Genomic DNA, 26,695 nt, shown 5'->3' with positions numbered 1-26,695 from the left:
CAAAGTGTACACGTCATGTGGTGAGATATCAAAGTGTTCATGTCATGTGGTGAGATATCAAATTGTACATGTCATGTGGTGAGACAGTAAAGTGTACATGTCATGTGGTGAGATAGTAAAGTGTACATGTCATGTGGTGAGATAGTAAAGTGTACATGTCATGTGGTGATGGAGCACATTTTATGTGGTGAGACAGCAAAGTGTATACATGTCAAAACACACACATACATGCGCACGCACAATCTCGCACGCACACACACACACTTGTTTCGAATTACTACTCGGTTCGCACAGAAAAAGTACTTCTTATGTCTATGGAACACTTTTTTAAAAGACGATGGACTGCTTTTTGGTTGCGGTTTCCACAAAATTCCCGTGTATATAGTTACTGACTTCCGGTGTGTATTCCAAGATGGCAGCTATTTGTTGACAACGAGGGGCAACCTTTGAGACAGGTTTGTTTCATGATAAAGCCTTCTTTAATTTGTTGTTCTAAAATTTTTAACATAATGTGACTCGTGTACATGAGACTGCCTTTCATTATTAGCTGTCCTTTAGTTGAGGAAGTTTATTCAAATCTGTTGTTTGTTTCGGCAATCCCATGCCAGATCTGAGTCGATTGATTTCAGCATTGAACATTGCTTATGTATTAAAAAAAACAATCACTAAATCAAGAAATGATCCATAGGGCTTTGCCCATTTTTTGCAACTGTGTTGCCACTCCTTCTTATTTTAAACTGAAAATGCGAAATGACGGGCGCAATAGCCGAGTGGTTAAAGCCTTGGACTTTCAATCTGAGGGTCCCGGGTTCGAATCACGGTAACGGCGCCTGGTGGGAAAAGGGTGGAGATTTTTCCGATCTCCCAGGTCAACATATGTGCAGACCTGCTAGTGCCTGAACCCCCTTCGTGTGTATAAGCACGCAGAAGATCAAATACGCACGTTAAAGATCCTGTAACCCATGTCAGTGATCGGTGGGTTATGGAGACACGAAAATACCCAGCATGCATGAACCACGACAGAGTCATCGGCAAGTCGATGTTGGTCGTGTAACGGAAAGAAGAAGAAGTCTGGCTTGCAGTGCAGAGAACCGAAACGTACCAGGTGCGAAAGTTTGTCAACTCCTGTTGCAAAGTACTGCGAAAGGTTACTCCTCCCCCCTACCTTCCCATCCAACTCCGATTCTTTTTCTTTCTTGTTTCTATCACACGACTAACATTGTAAGTGGCATGCTGAAGGAACTAAACCTACCGCCCCTGGAGGAAAGACGCAGGCACCAACGCCTCAGCCTCTTCTATAAGATTGCCGAGGGTGACCTCCCAGGTATCCCAGCGGATAAACTCCTAACTCCGGCCCCCACAAATCGCCGCAGAATTATGCCCACCAGTTTTGAGGGATTCAAAACAACAAATGTAGTTGAAAGACAGGCCATCAACCACTCCCGTGGATTCCGGGTCCCCGACGCAAGAACAGAGCGATATCGTAGCTCCTTCATCATCAGGACTGCCATGGAGTGGAACCAACTGAGTGAGGCCACTGTCACTGCAGGCTCCGTCAGCACATTCTCATCAGAGCTGACCAGATCACCACCTGAGCCTGTGACCAGCAACCACTATTTAAAAAAAAAAAAAAATTTTTTTTTCAGGGTCTTGCTTCTGGAAGTGGGGCCTGGACCCTTCCGGCAGATCCAGGGGTTTTGATGGTCTTAATCCAGGGTAGACAGTTTTCTTTAGGTCTTTCTTTGACTATTCTTTCTGCTAGGTACATGCATCATCCAAGTTCCGTTGTGTCTATATCGCCAGAAGTGGCATCTGCGACGTACACCACCAGATCCAGTAACATCAGCTTCACTTGCTGCGCAGCCCTCAGTGACGGAATAGTCTGTCATGTATGTCTGACACTGGTGACAGTCCATAGTCTGACAGTCCATAGTCTGCCATGTATACATTGCCTGACACTGGTGACAGTCCATAGTCTGCTATGTATACATTTTCTGACACTGGTGATAGTCCATAGTCTGCCATGTATGTCTGACTCTAGTGACAGTCCATAGTCTGCCATGTATACATTGCCTGACACTGGTGACAGTCCATAGTCTGCCATGTATGTCTGACACTAGTGACAGTCCATAGTCTGCCATGTATATCTGACACTGGTGGCAGTGCATAGTCTGCCATGTATGTCTGACACTGGTGACAGTGCATAGTCTGCCATGTATGTCTGACACTGGTGACAGTGCATAGTCTGCCATGTATGTCTGACACTGGTGACAGTGCATAGTCTGCCATGTATACATTGCCTGACACTGGTGACAGTCCATAGTCTGCCATGTATGTCTGACACTGGTGATAGTCCATAGTCTGCCATGTATGTCTGACACTGGTGACAGTGCATAGTCTGCCATGTATGTCTGACACTGGTGATAGTCCATAGCCTGACCAGCAGCGTAACCCAACACGCTTAGTTATGATTATAATAATGATAATGATGATGATGATGATGATGATGATAATAATAATAGTAATAATAATAATAAGTATATTTATATCACACTTCAATCAGATAATTTTGCACTAAGTGCTTTACAGTTACAACAAAAGTTCCAATGTAAAAAACATATAATCCATTAAAATATGCAATGAAGAAGTAAACATGACAAACCACAACAAACACTGCACCAAAAGCAACAACAGCAATAATCCAATTCACACAGCACCCCTCATGCAAAAACATGCTCAGCTGCATTCATTGTACAATCTAAAACCTGAGGAGTAAAACATATGAGGAGTAAAACATATTTGGACACAAACTGAAAAACCAACACTCCATAACCAACACAGACATCCAGCCAAACACCAAAGCACACACACACACACACATACACACACACACACACACACACACACACACACACACACACACACACACACTGCACACAACCCCACTCTCACTGCACACATCACACATCACAATACCCAGCCAATGCACCTTCAACATATTACAATGCCCAACACCAATAGTGATATCACAAACTTAAAACTTCATAATACTCAAAAACCAAACCCAGTACTTAAAACTGGTCACACACATTACAATGCTGAAATAGTATTTTAATAGACATCTAAAATCACAGTCTCATCCCCTCCCCAAACAAACACCTCAGCAGGGTACAGGGAATATTAAAAAAAACAAAAACCAATCACAGTACTTAAAACAAATCCAAATACTTAGGTTTATATACTAAACTCAATATCCAGTTGAAACAATAAAAACATTCCAAACCAATCGTGTGCACTAAAACAGCCAACAAGCAGACCCAACTATGACACCCAAAACTCCCTTCCCTCCACACAGCACCTAACAAAACCTACAGAAAACAGAACAAGCACATACCTACACACTCACAGACGTCAGAAGATCAATTCAAAGCAGTTTTAAACAGAGTCAGGCCTTGAGGGAAAAAAAGACACATAAATAAATGGACAAGTCATCAAATACATGAATGAATAGATTAGAATAAATAAGTAAATAGATCTATAGAAAAAAAAAGAAGTAACTAAACAGTTTAAAAAAAAAACAGTTAAAAAAGGATCATAGTAATAAATAAACAAAGAAATAAATATAAATTAACACACAGACATGCACACACACATACAGAGACACAGACACACACACACACACACACACACACACACACACACACACACACACACACACACAAATGTGCACAACAGATATGCAACAAATATGCAGTTTCACATATATGAAAGCACAAATAAATGTACACAGGCTCTGCACTATATATTTAGAAAGGACACGAGCACTGACACATAACACCCCTCCCCCTCTACACACACACATATTCTACATCTCTCATGTTACACCCCCACCCACCCACATATACACATGCACAAACATTCCTACTTATTTCAGCTTCTACTTTGAAAACTCATTTATATCCAGCCATTCTAATCAGTAAATAACTCTGTGTCTGCACTTTTGTATTTTAGTCAAATTAATTTTTACTTCTATCATTTATACCATTTTTAAACGTACACTTGTTTATATGCCTTGAGCAGTCAAGATGTGCTTGCTGGTGTTTGTGTGTCTGTATCTTGTGTGGAGCAGGTGTGGGTTTGTGGGTTGGAGTTGGAGTGGGAGGATTTGTGTATGCAGGTGTATTTATGTGTTTTCAGTATGCGTGTGTCATTGTATTTTTCATTGTAAATACCCAGGGTTTTTGTATCATTAGATTGGGCATACCAAATGTCCTTTTATTATTATTATTATTATTATGTGTGCAGGGCTTTTGTATCATTAGATTGGGCACACCAAATGTCCTTTGATTATTATTGTTATTATTATTATTATTATTATTATTATTATTATTATGTGAGCAGGACTTTTGTATCATTAGATTGGGCATACCAAATGTCCTTTGATTATTATTATTATTATTATTGTTATTATTATTATTATGTGTGCAGGGCTTTTGTATCATTAAATTGGGCATACCTAATGTCCTTTGATTATTATTATTATTGTTATAATAAAACATAATTTTGGCCTGAAATAAATGAATAAAAGCTTTCTGTGGAGACATATCCACATGTATTGCTGTTAATTACAAATATATGCCATTGCTTAGTATTAATCATGGTGTAAGACAGGGAAACCCAAGGTCTCCTTACTTCTGTTTGTTTGTATGCAGAGATATAAGATACGTTGCATGAAAATGAGAAAAATAAAAAGGTATCCATATCAATGAAGAAGGCAAGCCAGCACAGTTTGCTGATGATACAGCTCTGTACCTAGATGTCAAATTGTAAGTGAAGAATCCTTTGTTTCAGCTATCAGAAATCTTTTTTTTTTTCAGAAACATCTGGCATTAAAGTAAATTGTCACAAAATTCAGGTAGCCTGTCATAAGAAACTCTGGTGGTGTGTCCATCGAGAGATCGATGATGACCATTGTTGTCATCCAGCTGGGGGATGGGGGGAGGGTGGTGGTGGGGTGGGGGGGAGGATGCTCATGAATCTATCTGTGAATGCGCAGATGGCTGAATAGTCCAATCTGCGCACGAAATGTTCGCTGACAGTTGGGGCAGACAAAGACAGGCATATCATTGTCAGGGAGCTTGTTTGCCCGTGACTTTCTGGCCTGCCTCTTCTGAACAGCTGCAGCAGTCCTGTTGGCCTCGCACAACTTGGCGCCTTTGTGCACAGCAGCGCGCCATTTGTCACGGTCCACTGCAGATTCCTCCCAGGAGTCAGGGTTGATATCAAACGAGAGACTTTCAGAGTATCTCTGAAGCGCTTCTTCTGACCTCCGTGTGATCTCTTCCCTTGTTGCAGCTCGCCATAGAAGAGCCTTTTGGGCAGCCGATGGTCTGGCATGCGCGCCACGTGTCCAGCCCAGCGAAGCTGGGACTGCATCAGGATGGTGAAGATGCTGGGAAGGGTGGCTTTTGCGAGCACCTCTGTGTCTGGGGTCCTGTCTTGCCACTTGATGTTCAGTAGCTTCCTGAGGCACGTTGTGTGGAAGTGGTTCAGCTTCTTGGCATGTCGTTGGTACACTGTCCAAGTTTCGCAGGCGTACAGTAGTGTGGGGAGAACTACTGCTCTGTAGACCTTTAGCTTGGTCTCAAGACTAATGCCTCTTCTGTTCCAGACATTTGCACTGAGTCTGCCAAAAGTTGCGCTTGCTCTTGCAATCCTGACGTTCACTTCATCGTCGATGGTTGCATTTCATGACAGTGTGCTGCCAAGGTATGTGAACCGCTCCACCGCACTGAGTCTCTGACCGTTGACTGTGATGTTGGGCTCAACGTAGGGTTTCCCTGGGGCTGGCTGATGGAGAACTTCAGTTTTCCTTGTGCTGATGGTAAGGCCGAAGTTCCTGCTGGCAGTGGCAAACTTGTCGATGCTGAGTTGCATGTCAGCTTCAGATCCAGCGTTGAGGGCACAATCATCAGCAAACAAAAAGTCTCTGATGATGTCTGTCATGACCTTCGTTTTTGCTTGAAGCCTTTTGAGGTTAAACAACTTGCCATCTGTTCGGTACTTTAGGCCGATTCCAACATCGCCATCTCTGAAGGCATCAGTAAGCATTGCAGAGAACATGAGGCTGAACAGCGTTGGAGCCAGGACGCAGCCTTGCTTGACACCATTTGTGACGGCAAAAGGAGCAGATGTTTCGCCATTGTCCTGGACTCGAGCCTGCATGCCTTCATGGAATTGGCTGACCAAGGAAATAAATTTCCGAGGGCATCCATACTTGGCCATGATCTTACACAGTCCCTCTCTACTCACGGTGTCGAAGGCCTTAGTGAGGTTGACATAGGTGGAGAACAGATCAGCATTTTGCTCCTGACATTTCTCTTGCAGCTGCCTTGCAGCAAACACCATGTCGGTGGTTCCGCGCTCTTTCCGGAATCCACATTGGCTCTCAGGCAAATGACCTTGGTCAAGGTGTGCTGTGAGTCGGTTTAGTAGGATCCTGGCAAGTATCTTGCCTGCGATGGAGAGCAAAGAAATGCCCCGATGGTTATCACAGGCTTGCCGGTTCCCCTTTCGCTTGTACAAGTGAATGATAGATGCATCTTTGAAATCCTGGGGGATCGTCTCTTCTTTCCACATGAGTGAGTACAGCTGATGGAGCTTCTCAGTCAGCACAGTGCCTCCATCCTTGTAGACCTCTGCTGGTATGGAGTCTGAGCCAGGTGCTTTGCCACTGGATAGCAGACGGATTGCTTTCTGGGTCTCAAGAAGTGTTGGCGGATCGTCCAGTGCTTCGTTGATGGGGACTTGTGGGAGACGGTCTATGGCTTCATCATTTATGGAGGAAGGGCGATTTAAGACACTGTTGAAGTGCTCAGCCCAGCGTTCGAGAATTTTCTCCTTCTCGGTGATCAAGGTATTCCCATCTGCACTGAGGAGGGGGAATGATCCTGAGGATGTGGGGCCATAGACTTCTTTTAAGGCATCATAGAACCTCTTCATATCGTGCCTGTCAGCATATCCCTGGATCTCATCAGCTTTGTCACTCAGCCACTTATCCTGCATCTGGCGTAACTTTTGCTGAACAGTCCTGCGGATGGCATCGTACGCATCCTTTTTTGATGTGGACTTTGGGTTGCTCAGGTAGGCTTGATGCAGACGGCGTTTCTCATCCAGAAGCTGCTTGATTTCATCACAGTTTTCATCAAACCAGTCTTTGTGCTTTCTGGTCATGGGTCCCAGGGTCTCTGAAGCTGTACTATAGATCAGCTCACGCAGGGTCCTCCAGTCAGACTCCACATTCTGGTTGTCCAGATATGCGGATTCCAGACGATCTTCCAGCAGCTCCACAAAGGACTGTTTGATGGTGATGTTATTCAGCTTAGCAATGTTGAGCCGTTTTGGAGCCCTCTGGCCTTGGGGGCGTCTCTTGGGCTGGATTCGAATATTCAGCTTCGAGACTACAAGGCGATGGTCTGTCCAACACTCGGCGCCGCACATGGTCTTTGTTACACGTACATCTTGCCTATCCCTTTTCCTGACGATGACGTAATCGATGAGATGCCAATGCTTTGAGCGGGGGTGCATCCATGACATCCTGTTACGGGTAGGGAGGCAGAAAACTGTGTTGGTTATCAGCAGTTCGTGCTCTGCACAAGTCTGAAGCAAAAGCAATCCATTTGGGTTGCAGTGGCCCACACCGTGCTTTCCAATCACTCCATCCCAGGAGATGTAGTCAGAGCCAACTGTAGCATTGAAGTCCCCAAGAATGATGAGCTTGTCTGCTTTAGGGATAGCAGCAATGACAGAGTGAAGGTCCTCGTAGAACTTCGCCTTCACTTCATCCGGGTTGGTCATGGTTGGGGCGTAGGCACTGACAATGGTGAGGTGCTTCTGGCCAGATGCCAGTGGGAGTTTCATGGTCATAAGCCTATCGTTGACTCCCTTTGGGATTCCAGCTAGCTTGCTGACAAGTGCTGTTTTTACTGCAAAACCAACGCCAGCCTCACGTTGCTCTTCGCTTCCTCGTCCACTCCAGAAGAAGGTGTAACCAGATCCCCGTTCACAGAGCTCGCCTTCGCCTGCAAGCCGAGTCTCACTCAAGGCTGCGATGTCAATGTTGTATCTGGCGAGTTTGGATGCAACTAGTGCCGTTCTCCTTTGGGGTCTGTCCGCGTTATCTCTGTCCAGGAGAGTCCTTATGTTCCAAGCACCAGTGGTGAGAGGAACGATCCTTGTTTTTTTCTTTTCTTTCTTTTTGTTTCGACCGCTGATGTAGGGTCCCCGCCAGCCGCGGTATGCTGGCCAGGGTGATATGGAGCAGGCAATTTTTAGGGCACCTTTTCTAGCCCCTTCCTCATGCCAGGGAGGTGAGCAGTGCATTCCTAAAGAGGGCTGCTCAGACGCTCAGACGGCTGCCGAGCTCCATCGCTGCTCCTGTCGACGAAGAACGACCCTATGGCCTGAGCCGCCTGCGTGCAGGTCTGCGGCTGCGACTGCCAGTGTACCCACACCTGTCGTTTCGTCGCTCGCCTGTCGCCACAGGACTTGGGGGTGATGAAATGATGAAGGATGAAAGGTCATTTTGGATGACTGATGACTTGCACGATGAGTTTGTTTAAAGTGAAGAGGAGTTGCGCAACGTTGACCTCACTCTCTCGTCCGGGTCCACCAATTTCCAGTGGCAAGACTAAGTCGAGACGACTGGAGGATGAGCACAGATGCAGTGGATGACCAAGATATCCTTTCGGTGTCTCATCTTGCTCTCTGCACTCCACAGTGCATTGCTGTAACCGCCTTCCTCTCCGTTGAACCAATAGGTTTCTTCCGCAGATTCTGCCGGATCCAGACTTCGCATGCATGGGTAGACACACCCCGGGGGCCAACTGCGTGTGGCATGCACACAGCACAGTGGAGCTAGATGGCCGTCGGTGGCTCTCCTGAGCCGACGCCCTTTTATGGATCTCCATAAGGGTGTCTAGCCATCCGCCTCACCAGTCCCGGAAGGGAGCAGTGGGAGTGCTGGTTTAGTCGCCGGCAACCCGACCCTGAACAGGTTGTACTGGATTACAGGTTACCAGTAGCAGATCTAATGACCTGACCTGACACTCTAACTCTAGGGAGAGCTGGAAAGTACAAGATCTTCAGAGAAGAAGCCCCCCTCAGTCAAGTGTTTCGGCCCTTAACTCCTTGCACTCAAAGGGGGCTGGGCCACACCCAGGTCATGACTCCTAGATGCTCTTGTATTGCCGCCTTTTTTTCCCCCCCTGGTCCTCAGCAGGTTTGAACCTGCACCTCCAGGGTGGTCACTGCTTCAGGACTGAGTCACCGTTTCTGGCAGACCTTTTAACTATTGAGCCATCGTACGCCAGATCCAGCTCGAACTCTTTTCTATTGCTTCTGCCATTACCTTGAGAGCCCATGTCCTCTCTCTGCCAGAAATTGACAGCTGTTTAATGAGGCTGTAGGCAGATGTGCCCACAAACCCTCTTGCACCAATCTCTATGGCGAGGACTTTGGCTTGGAAGATCAAATTACCCATGTTAAAGATCCATGTCAGTGTCTGGTGGGTTATGGAAACAAGAACATACTCAGTTTGCACATCCCCGAAAATGGAGTATGGCTGCCTACATGGTGGGGTAAATAAACAAAATGGTCACACACGTAAAATGTCACATGTCTGAGCATGTATGTGTGTGTGCCTGTAATCTGACTGAAAGAAACAGGAAATGAATGAGTGCACCTGGGCAGCTGTCAGTCGTCTGTACCCAGGTAGGCAGCCTGTTGTGCAAATGACTGTGTGTTTGTAAGGTGCTTAGAGCTTGGTCTCTGACCAAGGATAGGTGCAAAATAAGTATCCATATCAATCGATCAATCAGTCAAAAATGTGTGGCCAACGTAGTTTTTCTTACAAAGCCCCCGCTCTTTGGAAACAGCTTTCTCATCCTTTCCATCATCTTTGCTGCAGTCTTTAAATCCAGTCTAAAGACTCACTTTTTCCCCTTCTGAATAATACCACACAGCTGATCCCTTTCCAGAGTCGTGAACTAAAATGACTGAGTGAGTGAGTGCTTAGTTACAGAATTTATACATTGTATTTTTATTTTTTATTTTTTAAACTGAATGATAAATTTATTGCCAAGCCAAAATGTGTGTGTTTTTTTTTTCTTTGTTTTTTTTCTGGATTTTCTTGGATAGACTACCATTTTATTTTGTATATATATTCATTATGACAAATCAGAATACATGTACATGGAAACACAACAACAAAAAAACAAAAAGAAAAAAAACAAAAAAAGAAGAAAAAAACAAAATAAAAAAAACAACAACAACAAAAACAGAATAAAGTGAACATTAACAATAACAGGTGTAAGTCATTATACTTATATATTAAAGTCCATTACACAATCCACTCCAAAAGAGACAATAATCAATAACCCGCATTCCATAGTTATGTCAATGTAATCAATAGCAATTATGGAGTATATCACCCATACAAGAAAAAGCATGTAACTTTTCATTTACTGAGTCAGGGCATGTGAAGAAAAAAAAAGGCAATAATATGGAAGGAAGTTGTACAATTTATACAATAATGTGTACAAAAATTAAAATCAATCCTAAAGACAGTCAGGTGTTCGACCAGGCAGACAGACAGACAGACACACATACAGACAGACAGACAGTCCCTCCCCCAACCCCTGTCTACCAACCCTATATTGCTCCTCCACAAGTCCAATGTAGGGAGGCTTTCTTAGTATTTTTGACTCACTTGTGTAAACAAAGTGAGTCTGTGTTTTAACTCGGTGTTCGGTTGTCTGTGTGTGTGTGTGTGTGTGTGTGTGCGTGTGTGTGTCTGTGTGTCCACGGTAAACTTTAACATTGACATTTTCTCTGCAAATACTTTGTCAGCTGACACCAAATTAGGCATAAAAATAGGAAAAATTCAGTTCTTTCCAGTCATCTTGTTTAAAACAATATTGCACCCCTGGGATGGGCACAAAAAAATAAAAAAAAGAAGCCAAATTATATGCAAACTGCATTTACTGTTATATTTATATTTTTTTAATTCTCTGAACTTGGCACTTTGATCTGATATTCTGACACAACAACAAGAGCAGTCATTATTATCATTTTTTGTTCAAACAGGAACTTCTTTTACTAAGCATGGAAGTTTTATTTATTTTGCAAACGTTTTGGTGCAGATAGTAAAAAAGGGAAATTACTCTGTAATTAATGCTACGGGACTTAATTTGCTTTAAACTGATCTTTATCATCTTAAACATTACATTCTGAAATTATACTCAATATATAAAAAGCTTGTGTGTTTTACTCTCAGTGTACAGGGTTTTCACTATGTTCATTCACCCAAGTGGTCTTTTTCGGAAAATACTAAAATCAATACGATGAGTGGATTTTATAGATCTGTTGGCTGAGCCCTGATGGTCATGGGCAAAAATCAATTGCGTACACATATTTATACACATTCAAAGCGCGTGTTCATATTCTTCACGAACGCGAACGACGCCATTTTGTTTCAAGTTGTTGACCTGCCCGTTCAATCCTATATTCAATGGACAATACACGATAACATGTGATGGAAAGTTGGAGAAGGAGACCGTTAAATATTTATTCAAAGAAAGATTTGTGAACGCCTCATCACTTACTGGATTATGCCCCAAACTGCCATAAAAGTATCCACAGAATCAGTCGGAATTCACAGTTAAAAATTGTAAACCATGCGAGTTAATACCCATGAATTGATGAAACGAAAAAATTTCCAGTCTTGACTTTTCTCAAAATGAAAACCTTTTCACTTCATACGACATTTGGTACTTGTACTTGGCTCTACATGTTATTAGTTTAACAAAATACTCAATTTTCATATCAACTTTAAAACTATAAAACTAGAATGAACATAAAAGAGAAATTGAATCGACCATGTCGTACTACATTCCCGGCGGGTGTAACTAAACTTGTACATCTATCAAGATCTAGAGAAAAGGGCTAAATGTTGCAGTGTGATTGCTGCGATAGCCACGTCTCCTTTATGGCAGACTTAAAAAGAATTTTTTATTGCCCTTAAAGATTTTTTGAATGCCCAAGATACACCAGGATAATATGATTTAAACAGCATTCTCACTGCGAATACCGCAGTTGATTTATCGCCCTTTAAAAAAGTATGTTCAAATATTAAATTTTAGAACATCAGTTAAGGATGTACTGTCTTAGAAAAATGAAATCTTTTAATGTATGCAAGCAGATGCTCCAAATGTTTTACACATCTGTTGTCTGTAGTGTTTTAACATACGGAGCCGTGTGCTGGGGGGGAAACCTGACCAAACATGACAAAGACAGGTTGGAAAAAGTCATTAGGAAAGCGGGTGGGGTGGTGGGTATAAGACAAGACACCTTTAGCGACATGCACAATAGAAAACTGACTGACAGACTAATAACAATTTTGACCGACGTAAGACACCCACTACATGATGACATTAATAGCAGAAGGTCAGACATAAGTGGTAGGTTTAGAGCTCCACGCGCAAGAACATCTCGATACATTAATTCATTTATTCCTACAGCCATTCGCGCACACAATCAAAACATCCAATACACTAAGTGAACCCTCCCACCCCCCAAGCCTCCTCGCCACAGCAACACCTGAACTTCACCAGCAGACGAGTGTATGGGAGCAGACATTATGCGTGCATGTGGGACTGAGCGGGTGAGCACGGGCAAGCAAGCATTTGTGTGTGTGTGTGATCGGAAGTGATTTTTAAATATTTTCTTATTTTACTTGGATTTCATGTATCTTAATGTTAATGTTCTAATCTTATTGGCGTGACATATGTTATGTGCATGCATACGTTGTTTGTGTGTGTGTGAGTGTGTGTGTGTGCGTGTGTGTGTGTGTGTGTGTGTGGGTGTGTGTGTGTGCATTTTACTTATATATACGATTTATTCCCTTGATGTTTTTATTTATGTATTGTTGTACAATACCTTATGGTCTTAACGTGTGTGTGTGTGTGTGTGTGTGTGTGTGTGTGTGCATGTGTGTGTGTGTGTGTGGGTGTGTGTGCGTGCGTGCGCGCATGTCATTTTTAGTAATCTTATGCCCTTTTTTGTTGTTGGATGTTTTCATTTGTTAATATTGTTGTGCAATACCCTATTGTCTTAACATGAGTATGTGTGTGTGGCGAGTGGGGGGGTTAGTATATCGTCAGCTATTGGGAATTCTTATTTGACTAGTTTTAATCTCTTCTTATGTTGCGCATGATTTTATGCCAGTGTTTACAATGAGCCTGTGATTGCACAACTTAATTTCCATGTGGATTAATAAAGTGTTTTTGATTGATTGATTGATTGAAGGACCCACGATAGTGTAATGGTTAAGACAGTTTCTTCTGACCCGAACACGCGGGGTTCGAATCTGGTTAGGACTTTTTTTCTTTTCTTTTTTTTAACCCGATAATGACAAATACAGAACACATTTTAACAATTAGATTTTTTTTTAATGTGTATCACAAGTGAGTCTTGAAGGCCTTGCCTCTCTTGTTTAAAGTGTATCACAAGTGAGTCTTGAAGGCCTTGCCTCTCTTGTTTAAAGTGTATCACAAGTGAGTCTTGAAGGCCTTGCCTCTCTTGTCTTTCTTTTTTTCTCTTCTTTTTTTTTATACAAGAAATGGTGACATCATTTATCTTGACTTCTATGGGTTGGCTTATAAACATAAATGGATAAGACAGAGCATAGAGAGTACCTCCAACCTTGATTTACTTGACATACATGTATAAAAATATACAAATAATAATCCCCAGTAGGTCACTATTCTTTCGCCCACTGGTTCATGTTATTATTAATGAGAACACTGAATAAATGAAGCAGGTGTCTTTTCACAGTATTGATTGCACAGTTTCATTTGAGCAAATTTCCAATACTAATTACTAAGTCAGTCTCAATATCTGAAATTATGGTGACAATAAAACACCACTTTCATACAATTCAAAGTTTACCGCATTCAATTTTTACATAAAAATATTCACACAGTTGAAAAAAGAATGTGCCCATGACCATACTCATAGACAGATCATTTAATTAGAGTTAACAATATTGCAAAGAAATTGTAATAATCAGTACTGTAAGTGTAAAGGCAATGCCTAATGTCTCATACTCTATGAGTTGTCTGCAATAACTCATAAGGAGACTGGAGAGCTCTCTTGAGCTCACACCTGAACAAATGTGCCTGTGAGGCACCACATCAAAAATGCCATTATTATCTTCTCCATAAGTTATGGAAACAATTACACACACACACACACACACACACACACACACACACACACACACACACACACACACACACACTGACACATACATACTGGCTGGCACTCACACACACAGACACACACACACACACACACACACACACACACACACACATGAAAGTATACAAAATACAATGCCTCATCATTCATTATCATTAGTTTTGGTATTGCTTATGGCTTTTGCCTTTTCCTTTTCATTATTGAACACATGATGGGTGCATATATTTCTCTAGTTTTCTGTCAATGCATTATCGAGTAGCCAAGCCCTTTCAAATTCTATCTGTGTTCCACTTATTCTGCTGTTGTATTTCTCAATATAATATCTGTTTTTAATTATACTTTTTAAATTTAAGATATTGGGTAGAGTGTTTTGTATTTTGCATTTATATATATGAAATTTTGCTGATAAAATATTCAAGTCCAGGACTTGATCAGTGTTTTGGTATGATTTCACACCAAATATAATCAGCAATTCTGAAAGAGTGAGACCCTTGCACTTTTGACAGTTTTCTGATAGCCAAGCTGTAAGTTCTGTCCAGAAGTTCTGAGAAACATGACAGCTCCAAAAAAGATTTGGATAGAATCTTCCTCCTCACCACAAAAAAAGCATAATGGACTGTCTACAAGTTTGCGGGCAAATAAGAACCTTTGAGTTGGTATCAGCCTATCAAGTATTCTAAGCTGAAACCATCTGAGTTTGCTGTCATTTGTCACTTTAAATGGTTTGAGGAATATTTGTTTCCAGGTTAAAGTATCTTCTGGGTAAACTCACTGCCACTTTTGTACACTTATTAGGGGGTTAATGTGGTCTATAAATGACTTGTAAATATTTTTGGCACTACCACCCTTTATCACATGCCATGTTTTGGGTCTTTCCAACATATTGTTATTCAAAACTTCCACTCCACATTTTTGTTTGTAATCTTTCATGGCTTCTATTATTCCAGCATAAAAAAAAAAAAAATTGGTTGACAGTCCATGATATTGATTAATAAACTCATTAAAACTAAAAAAATTACCATCAGCATTCACTAGGTCACCAATTCTCATCATACCATAATCAATCCACTCTTTAATGTGTACAGTTTTGTTGCCCCTTACAATATTAACATTATAATGAAAACATTCACACACAAAATCTCCTGAGTTTTCAGGGGCACACATATTATAAAGCTTTTTATAATGTTTTGTAACATCAGTCCAAAATCTGTTGTGTCTTGACATAATAATATTTGCATACTTTACTCCAAAACTTTCCAGTTGTAAGATTTCTGAACATATACAAGTAAGAACATTTTTCAGTAATGAATCAGATGATAAAAAGGAAAATGTTTCTATCATTTTCATATGAGGAACAAACTGTTGATTGTTATATCCCCCCCCCCTTCCCCCCCCTTTTTTTTTTATTATTCCATAAGAATTTATAAAAGCAACTGTTTAATTCACATAGAAAATGGTGTGGTGGATCTGTTAGATTTATTAACAATTGAACAATTTTGGAGACAGCTAAAGACTTGATTACTGTTATTTTGCCGAGTGGTGTCAAATGCCTTTAGGACCAAGACAATAGCATCTTTTTTTAATTTCAGCTAGTTTATATTCATAATTTAAAGATACCATCTCATTTATGTTGGTAGAAAAGAAAATTCCAAGAACTTCAAACCAGTCAGGGTTCCATATAAAATTTATATTTTGCATAAATCTTATTTGTGTTTTTGTTTCTCCCTCCAATCCAAACAATTTGAGTTTTTTCTATGTTTATTTTAAGACCTGATATTGATGCAAAGTAATTCAGGTAGTTAATGCATTCTTCAAAGCATATTTTGTTCCCATCCAAAGAAAGGTGTAGTGTCATCAGCAAACTGAGATAACAATGCCTCAGTATCATCTGATATCTTTATTCCTTTAATGTCAGCATTATTTCTGATCAACAAGGACAAAATTTCTGCACATCATTATTCATTATGCCCATTGCTGCTGGTGGAGCAAAGGCCATCGACAACCCCTTGCCATCGCAGTCTGTTCTGGGCTGTTCTGGCCATTCCAGTCCAGTTGGTCCCTTGCTGCTTCAGCTCTGCCTCGGAATCTCGCCTCCAGTTGTTGCGAGGCTGGCCTCTCTTCCTCTTTCCCTGTGGGTTCCAGGTCAGGGCTTGGCATGTGATGCTGGACGCTGGCTTCCTGAGGGTGTGTCCGATCCAGCCCCGTTTCCTCTGCAGTATCTGCTTGGCCACTGGTTCCTATCCCGCTCGCTCCCACAGATCTTCATTTCGGATCTTCTCCTGCCATCGGATCTTGTAGATGCGCCTAAGACAGGTGTTGAAGAATGTCTGAATCTTCTGCTGCATCATCTGTGTTGTTCGCCATGTCTCGCGTCCATAGAGCAGAATTGACTTCACATTGGAGTTGAAGATGCGGAGTTTGGTTTTTATACTGATCGCTCCAGATGCCCAGATGTTCTTGAGCATGATGAAAGCTGTTCTTGCCTTGTCGATTCTGGCTGTGACGTCTCGGTCCATGCCTCCCTGTCGGTCAATCACGCTTCCCAAGTAGATGAAAGACTCCACCTCCCTGATGGGCTCTCCACCGACTGTGACTGATGTGTTGGCAGTGGTGTTGATCTTTATCAGCTCGGTCTTCTTCTTGTTGATCTTGAGCCCTATCCTGGCTGACATGGTCTCCAGGTGAGTGGTCTTGTCCTGCATCTCTCTGTGGTTGTGCATCAGGAGCGCCAGGTCATCAGCGGAGTCGAGGTCATCCAGCTGTGTCCAGAGTGTCCACTGTATACCGTTGTTCCTGCCTGTTGTAGTGGTCTTCATGATCCTGTCGATGACCAGGAGAAAGAGGAACAGTGACAGCAGGCACCCCTGGTGAACTCCGGTCTTCACCTCGAAACTTTCGGACAGCTGACCTGCATGGGCAATCCTGCAGCTCATGTCCTGGTAGATGCACCAGATGAGGGAGATGATCTTCTCTGGGACTCCGTAGTGCCTCACCAGCTTCCACAGCATCTCTCTGTCCACACTGTCGAAGGCCTTCTCATAATTTATGAAGTTGATGTGGAGAGGGGAGTTCCACTCCAGCGACTGCTCCACAATGATGCGCAGATTGGCGATCTGGTCGGCACAGGATTTGTTCTGCCGGAAGCCTGCCTGCTGGTCTCTGAGCTTGGGGTCGACGGCCTCTTTCATCCTTTGCAGTAGAACCCTGTCAAGAACCTTGCCTGGCGTTGACAGGAGCATGATCCCTCGGTAGTTGCTGCCGTCCCTGAGGTCTCCTTTCTTCGGCAGCTTGATGATGATTCCTTCTTTCCACTGGACCGGTACTTCCTCCTTCTCCCAGATCTTGCTGAAGAGGCTGTATAGCATGTTGACAGCTGTTTCCATATCTGCTTTGATGGCCTCTGCTGGTATCTCATCTGGCCCTGCCGCCTTCCCATTTCTCAGAGTCATGATGGCCTTCTTGATCTCTACCTTTGAGGGTTTGTCGCAGCTGATGGGCAGTTCTGTCTCTGCGGGTGGAATGTCTGGTGGTGCGTCAGGGGCGGGACGGCTCAGCAGCTCCCTGAAGTGTTCTGCCCATCGTTTCAGCTGTTCCTCAGTTGTTGTCAGTGGGTTCCCGTTCTTGTCCTTCACTGGCTTGTCTGTCTGCTGGAACTTGCCCGTCAGCTTCTTGGTCACCAGGTACAGGTCCTTCAGGTTCCCCTGTCCGGTTGCTGCCTCTGCTTGACTGGCCAGGTCGTTGATGTAGTCCCTCTTGTCCTTCTTGATGCTCCTCTTTACATCTCTGTCCGCTGCTATGTACTCTTCCTGTGCCTTTGCCTTAGTTGCTCTTGTTCTGCTCATGTTCAGCAAAGTTTTCTTCTCTTTCCTTGTTTCCAGCTTGTGGATGGTGTTGGCAGAGATCCATTCCTTGTGCTGAGTTTTCTTCTTGCCAAGGACCTCTTCACATGTGTCGTGCCAGAGCTTCTTGCTGTGTTCCCACTGTGTCTCGATGTCCCTCTCACCATCTTCTATCAGCTCTTGTAGTGGCTGGAACCTGTTGGAAAGGCTGATCTGGAATGCTGCTTGTGTGTCCTTGTTTCTGAGCAGTCCAACATTGTACTTTGTCCGCGTGTTGTTGGTGTTGGTGAATCTCTTGAGGTGAAGTCTCACTGTTGTTGTAAGAAGGTGTTGGTCTGATGACACATCGGCTCCTCTCATCACTCGTACATCCTGCCATGATCTCATGAACTTGCAGCTAATGCAGATGTGGTTGATCTGGTTCTCCGTGATGGGATTCGGGGATCTCCATGTGGCCTTGTGGATGCGCTTGTGTGGGAAGATACTTCCTCCTATCACCAGCTGGTTCAGGGCGCACAGGTCTGCAAAGCGCTCACCATTCTCATTCATCTGTCCCAGTCCGTATGTCCCCATGGTGTTCTCGTAGCCGGTGTTGTCCCTTCCAATCTTGGTGTTGAAATCTCCCATCAGTATGGTTATGTCTTTGGCTCCTCTTCAGTCTATCACTATCTGTAGTTGTTGGTAGAAGTCATCATTCTTCTCTTCTTCCGCATCATTGGTAGGAGCATAGCACTGGATGATGTTCAGCCTGATGTCATTCTTCTTGGTGGTAAACTTGGCTGTAATGATGCGGGAGTTGATAGGTTCCCAGCCGATGAGTGCCCTTTGTGCTTCCGGTGCCAGCATCAGGCCCACACCCTTAGTGTGAGAATTTCTGCACAGATTAAGTATAAATATGGGGAACATGGATCTCCTTGTTGGACATCTCTCTGGATTTGGAACCAACCAGTATAACCACCATTCACAGTGACACATGCATTTATATTACTGTAAAAAGTATGTATCCACCTTTTCAGGTCAGGACCAAAAAAAAAAGAAAAAAAAAAAGAAAAACAAGAAAAAAAACCCCAAAACAACTAAACTATCGCTTTAATAATAAATGACCAAGCTACAGTATCGAATGCTTTTTCAAAGTCTACTAATCAGAGCAATCCTGGGATTTTATGTATATCTGTATACGTTGTATTTTTGATTGTGTACTATTTATGATTGTGTACTATGACTTATGTGCATATACACGTGTGGAGGGGGGTGTATGTGTGTGTGTGTGTGTGTGTGTGTGTGTGTGTGTGTGTGTGTGAGAGAGAGAGATTAAATTGATAGTCTGTTGATTTTCATCATAGAAAAGTTTGGGTGAATTGATAGTCTGTTGATTTTCCTTAAAGAAAAGTACAGGTAAATTGATAGTCTGTTCATTTTCCCTATAGAATAGTACAGGTAAATTGATAGTCTGTTCATTTTCCCAATGTATAATATAATTATATTTTATAATCTCTGCATTGATAAAAACTATTTTCCTGTATGTTTCAAACAGGCTAAAGTTTTTCCACTCTTCAAATCAGGTGATCCTTCTGATCCTTCTAACTACAGGCCTATATCTATACTATCGGTTCTTTCAAAACCCCTTGAAAAGCATATCCAAAAACGTATACTGTGTCACTTAAACAAATATCAGTTGATTCACCCAGTACAGTCAGGTTTTAGAGAAAACCATTCTTGTCATACTGCTCTGACACAAATGATAGATAGATGGCTCATAAATATAAATAATACGAGTAGTAAATTTACAGGTGTTGTCTTCGTTGATTTTGCTAAAGCCTTTGACGTAATAGATCACTCTCTTCTCCTTAAGAAACTTGCTTGTTATGGCTTAGCTAAGAATACTTTACAGTTTCTTTCTTCTTTCTTATCAGATCGACAACAACTGGTCTGCATTAAGTCTTCCAAATCAACTTTTCAAGAAATAAGGTATGGTGTACCACAAGGATCAGTTCTTGGCCCCCTTCTTTTCTCCTTATACATTAATGATTTACCTCTTTATATCAAATCTAATTGTGAATTGTTTGCCAATGACAACTCCATACACTCCGACCATACATGCATTAAAGTTCTGACATCCAATTTACAAGACAGTGTGAACAGATTAGTTAAGTGGACAGAACATAACCATATGTCTCTCAATGCTAAAAAAACTAAATGCATGTCTGTAACAACTCAACAGAAATGCCAGATAATGCCAACAATTTTTTTCAATATTTTCATTTCCAATGTTAAAATTGAAGAAGTCAAATCACACAAAGTTTTAGGTATAGTTATCAATAATGATTTATCATGGTCTGAACATATTACTTATTTATGTAAAAGGATGTCTCAAAAAGTATTCCAGTTATCAAAAATAAAACACTTTCTAAATGCACATGCCCGAAAACAATTCTTTAATGCTCACATTCAGTTGATAATAGATTATGCTTCTACGTTGTGGGATTCTACTAGAGCTAATACTCTAAAACCTCTTGTTAGATTATACAAACATGCTTTGAAATTAGTTTCATTAAAGTCATGTTCATTAACTCCTAATGATTATAGATCACTTGATATCCTCCACTGGAGCTAAAACTAGAATATAATAAGGCTGTTTTTATGCACAAAATAGTAAGCGGCTACGCACCTCCTTCAATTATAAATAACTTCCCAGTAGATAACATAAGACATGTACATAAGTTGCATATACCTCGTCCAAATCTTGATCTTTTTAAGTCCAGCCTAACATACAGTGGGGGAACGTATTGGAATAATTTACCATCACATTTAAAAAATATAACTAACCACAACAACTTTAAGCGAAATCTAAAAATGTACCTATTCACAAAAATTGACGTCACCTGAAATCCAACATTGCTTTCAACAATTTGTGGGTTCCCTCTCACTCTCTCTTGAGAGGGTGCATTTGTGTGCGTTTGTGTGTGTGTGTGTGTGTGTGTGTGTGTGTGTTTCATGATTTTATTTCTTTTCTTCTCTTCTTCTTCCTTTTGTGGAATGGCTTTGAATGGTGAAATAAATGGTGTGTTTTGATTGTGTTTTGATTTTGTGTTCATTTTCGCTTTTTTAGTGTTATTCCCTCTTTAGGGCGAGGGCTGGATGTAAAAAAGCATGTTACTTGCTTATCTATTACCCTCGATAATAAAGATTTTGTCTTGTCTTGTCTTGTCTATAGAATGGTACAGGTAAATTGATAGTCTTTCATTTTCCTTATTGAAAAGTACGGGTAAATTGATAGTTTGTTCATTTTCCCTGTAGAATAGTACATGTAAATTGATAGTCTGTTTATTTTCCCTATAGAAAAGTACAGGTAAATTGATAGTCTGTTTATTTTCCTTTTTGAAAAGTACAGGTAAATTAATAGCCTGTTCATTTTCCCTATAGAAAAGTACAAGTAAATTGATAGTTGGATAGTTTGTTTATTTTCCGTATAGAAAAATACAGGTAAATTGATAGTCTGTTTTATTGAAAAGAAATTGATAGTCTGTGCATTTTCCTTATAGAAAAGTGCAAGTTCTGCAGAGGTTCTTCCTGCAAATAGCATTCTAGAACTTTTTATTAATTATTACCCTCCACCACCAAAACCGCTTGGGAAAATAGGCAACACACTGCATTCTAGAACTCTGTCCACCACCAAAACCACTTGGCAACAGATTTTACTCTAGAACTTTTTTTTTACTTAAAAAATTATTACCCTCCACCACCAAAAACCACTTGGCAACAGATTTTACTCTAGAACTTTTTTTTTACTTAAAAAATTATTACCCTCCAGCACCAAAAACCACTTGGCAAAATAGGCAACATAACCCCGAATAAGTCATGGCACTGAAGGAATCAATAGTATCAAAGTGAAAACAGGAAGAGGGATCCAGCTGACCAAGGAAAAGAACCGCTCAGATCCAGACTTTGCTGATGACAGAGCTGTCTGGTAAACAACATCCCAAACCTGGAGCTTCTGGTGGATGAGATCAAAAGCTACTCTGGAAATATCAGACTAACTATCAGTGTCTTGAAGCTTTTAAATACAAAAGCTAGACTGAAAACATCAGACTATCAACAGCTACATTGAAAACATCAGACTAACTATCAACAGCTACATTGAAAACATCAGACTAACTATCAAAAGCTACACTGGAAATATCAGACTAACTATCAGTGCCTTGAAGTTTTCAAGCAGTGAAAATCCACTGCTTGCTTATGTCTATTGATCAGGAAAAAGTAGAGCAGTAACTTTAAGAAAACCACTCATCTTGGCAGTGCAGTCAGCAGCACAAGTGTTAAACACTATGACTTGAAATTCCAGATTGGAAAGGCAGCAGCTGACAGCTTTTAACAAAATATGAAGCTCAGATTCTATGACTCAAATGTTCTGTCCACACTCATCTACAGCTGAAAATCTTGGCAACTTAAGACCACACAGGAGAAAACATTGGATGCCTTTGACACCAAATGCCTGAGCAAGATCCTTGGCATTAAATGGTGATTTCAAATAAAGAGAGATCCCATCAGCCACTCATGTCAACCATCCTCTGCAAATGTCATTTCTCATCAGTAAGCCCTGAAAACTGAGGCTCCCATCAACAAGCCCTGAATACTGAGGCTCCCAGAAACAAACCCTGAATACCGAGGCTCCCAGCAACAAGCCCTGAATACTGAGGCTCCCATCAACAAGCCCTGAATACTGAGGATCCCAGCAACAAGCCCTGAATACTGAGGATCCCATCAACTGAGGATCCCATCAACAAGCCCTGAATACTGAGGATCCCATCAACAAGCCCTGAATACTGAGGATCCCATCAACAAGCCCTGAATACTGAGGATCCGAGCAACAAGCCCTGAATACTGAGGTTCCCATCAACAAGCCCTGAATACTGAGGTTCCCATCAACAAGCCCGGAATACTGAGGTTCCCATCAACAAGCCCTGAATAGGAAGGTTCCCATTAATAAACCCTGAATACTGAGGCTCCCATCAACAAGCCCTGAATTCTGAGGCTCCCATCAACAAGCCCTGAATAGGAAGGTTCCCATTAATAAACCCTGAATACTGAGGCTCCCATCACCAAGAATCACATGCCAAGCCATGAATTGGACACCTGCAGGCCGGAGAAAGGGGACTGCCCAAGATGAACTGGTGGCAGACAGTGGAGAGAGACCTCAGACACATGGACAGATGATGGGGTGACACCAGCAAACAGTGGAGAGAGACCTCAGACACGTGGACAGATGATGGGGTGACACCAGCAAACAGTGGAGAGAGACCTCAGATACGTGGACAGATGATGGGGTGACACCAGCAAACAGTGGAAAGAGACCTCAGACATGTGGGCAGATGATGGGGTGACACCAGCAAACAGTGGAGAGAGACCTCAGACATGTGGGCAGATGATGGGGTGACACCAGCAAACAGTGGAGAGAGACATCAGACATGTGGACAGACGATGGGGTGACACCAGCAAACAGTGGAGAGAGACCTCAGACACGTGGGCAGATGATGGGGTGACACCAGCAAACAGTGGAGAGAGACCTCAGATACGTGGACAGATGATGGGGTGACACCAGCAAACATTGGAGAGAGACGTCAGACATGTGGACAGACGATGGGGTGACACCAGCAAACAGTGGAGAGAGACCTCAGACACGTGGACAGATGATGAGGTGACACCAGCAAACAGTGGAGAGAGACCTCAGACACGTGGACAGATGATGGGGTGACACCAGCAAACATTGGAGAGAGACGTCAGACATGTGGACAGACGATGGGGTGACACCAGCAAACAGTGGAGAGAGACCTCAGATACGTGGACAGACGATGGGGTGACACCGAGAGACGTCAGACATGTGGACAGACGATGGGGTGACAACAGCAAACGGTGGAGAGAGACGTCAGACATGTGGACAGACAATGTGCAAGCTGAGGACCGCAGAGTATGGAGTGTTGTGACTGCTTCCTGTATCATGGTCTGAATAAGGTGAGGTGAGATGAGGCATCAACATGTATGAAAGCAGGGACTGTTGAGGTAAGCTATGTATGAAGGCAGGGACTGTTGAGGTAAGCAATGTGGGACTGTTGAGGTAAGCTATGTATGAAGGTGGGGACTGTTGAGGTAAGCTGTGTATGAAGACAGGGACTGTTCAGGTAAGCTATGTATGAAGGCAGGGACTGTTGAGGTAAGTTATGTGGGACTGTTGAGGTAAACTATGTATGAAGGCAGGGACTGTTGAGGTAAGCTATGTGGGACTGTTGAGGTAAGCTATGTATGAAGGCAGGGACTGTTGAGGTAAGCTATGTGGGACTGTTAAGGTAAGCTATGTATGAAGGCAGGGACTGTTGAGGTAAGCTATGTGGGACTGTTGAGGTAAGCTATGTATAAAGGCAGGGACTGTTGAGGTAAGCTATGTGGGACTGTTGAGTAAGCTAAGCTATGTGGGACTGTTGAGGTAAGCTATGTATGAAGGCAGGGACTGTTGAGGTAAGCTATGTGGGACTGTTGAGGTAAGCTATGTATGAAGGCAGGGACTGTTGAGGTAAGCTATGTGGGACTGTTGAGGTAAGCTATGTATAAAGGCAGGGACTGTTGAGGTAAGCTATGTGGGACTGTTGAGGTAATTAAGCTATGTGGGACTGTTGAGGTAAGCTATGTATGAAGGCTGGGACTGTTGAGGTAAGCTATGTGGGACTGTTGAAGTAAGCTATGTGGGACTGTTGAGGTAAGCTATGTATGAAGGCAGGGACTGTTGAGGTAAGCTATGTGGGACTGTTGAGGTACGCTAAGCTATGTGGGACTGTTGAGGTAAGCTATGTATGAAGGCAGGGACTGTTGAGGTAAGCTATGTATGAAGAGAAGGACTGTTGAGGTAAGCTATGTATGAAGGTAGGGACTGTATAGATATGTATGAAGGCAGGGACTGTTGAGGTTAGCTATGTATGAAGACAGGGACTGTTGAGGTAAGCTATGTATGAAGACAGGGACTGTTGAGGTAAGCTATGTATGAAGGTAGGGACTGTATAGATATGTATGAAGGCAGGGACTGTTGAGGTAAGCTATGTATGAAGGCAGGTACTGTTAAGGTAAGCTATGTATGAAGGCAGGGACTGTATGGATATGTATGAAGGCAGGGACTGTATAGATATGTATGAAAGCAGGGACTGTTGAGGTAAGCTATGTATGAAGGCAGGGACTGTTGAGGTAAGCTATGTATGAAAGCAGGGACTGTTGAGGTAAGCTATGTATGAAAGCAGGGAGTGTTGAGGTAAGTTGATATATGTATGAAGGCAGGGACTGTATGGATATGTATGAAGGCAGGGACTGTATAGATATGTATGAAAGCAGGGACTGTTGAGGTAAGTTGATATATGTATGAAGGCAGGGACTGTATGGATATGTATGAAGGCAGGGACTGTATAGATATGTATGAAAGCAGGGACTGTTGAGGTAAGTTGATATATGCATGAAGGCAGGGAGTGTTGAGGTAAGTTGATATATGTATGAAGGCAGGGACTGTTGAGGTAAGTTGATATATGTATGAAGGCAGGGACTGTTGAGGTAAGTTGATATATGTATGAAGGCAGGGACTGTTGAGGTAAGCTATGTATGAAGGCAGGGAGTGTTGAGGTAAGTTGATATATGTATGAAGGCAGGGACTGTTGAGGTAAGTTGATATATGTATGAGGGCAGGGACTGTTGAGGTAAGTTGATATATGTATGAAGGCAGGGACTGTTGAGGTAAGCTATGTATGAAGGCAGGGACTGTTGAGGTAAGTTGATATATGTATGAGGGCAGGGACTGTTGAGGTAAGTTGATATATGTATGAAGGCAGGGACTGTTGAGGTAAGTTGATATATGTATGAAGGCAGGGACTGTTGAGGTAAGCTATGTATGAAGGCAGGGAGTGTTGAGGTAAGTTGATATATGTATGAAGGCAGGGACTGTTGAGGTAAGCTATGTATGAAGGCAGGGACTGTTGAGGTAAGTTGATATATGTATGAAAGTAGGCACTGCTGAATCAGTTAAACTGGCTTCCAATTGAGTCCCCCATTCACTATAAGTTAGCAACACTCGCCTTCAAACATTTTGACAAGTCTCTTCCATTGTATCTCTCCTCTGTATTGGAAACATATGAACCGCACAGAACATTAAGATCCAGTTCTGAAAAGCTGCTTAAAGTTCCAAGGACTAATCTGAAATGCGCTCGAAATAGGTCTTTCAGAGCTCAGGTTCCCCAAGTGTGGAACTCTCTACCTTCATCTCTTAGAAATGCCTCTGATCTACATTCCTTTAACTCTCTCCGGACGAAGGAATGCTCATGCATTCGTACACAAAACATATTCGGATTCGGACGAAGGAATGGAATAGCATTCTCCGAAACTAAAATTCCATCATGCGCTGTACACATGATTTTATGATTAGCCAAGCAGAGTGTGCTATTCTGGGTCACTCCACAATTGAACAGTATGATTGGTCAGCCTGGGATGCGTGGCCTGTCTGGCACACACGC

The 26,695-nt window shown here is 42.4% G+C and overlaps 1 protein-coding gene across 3 annotated transcripts in view; it reads left to right on the top strand.

Annotated features, from left to right (window-relative positions):
* Positions 1–385: 385 nt before the first annotated feature.
* The window catches only part of LOC143293345 (F-box/LRR-repeat protein 4-like), a 122,520-nt gene continuing 96,210 nt past the window's right edge, over positions 386–26,695 (top strand). The window contains exons 1-2 of one of the 3 annotated variants that reach the window (XM_076604123.1): positions 386–455; positions 20,072–20,126. Coding sequence is in view for 1 of the 3 variants with exons in the window: in XM_076604120.1 (XP_076460235.1) it covers positions 1,888–1,889 (2 nt within the window). In the remaining 2 variants the exon portion in view is untranslated. Of the gene's footprint in view, positions 456–1,768; positions 1,890–20,071; positions 20,127–26,695 lie in introns of those variants that run through there. The other 2 variants (XM_076604122.1, XM_076604120.1) reach the window with 2 other exon arrangements.

Source organism: Babylonia areolata, chromosome 19 (assembly GCF_041734735.1).
Source record: "Babylonia areolata isolate BAREFJ2019XMU chromosome 19, ASM4173473v1, whole genome shotgun sequence".
Classification (NCBI taxonomy): Eukaryota; Metazoa; Mollusca; class Gastropoda; order Neogastropoda; family Buccinidae; genus Babylonia; species Babylonia areolata.
The sequence above is the reverse complement of the archived record's forward strand: the minus strand, read 5'-3'. Positions and strand labels throughout refer to the sequence as shown.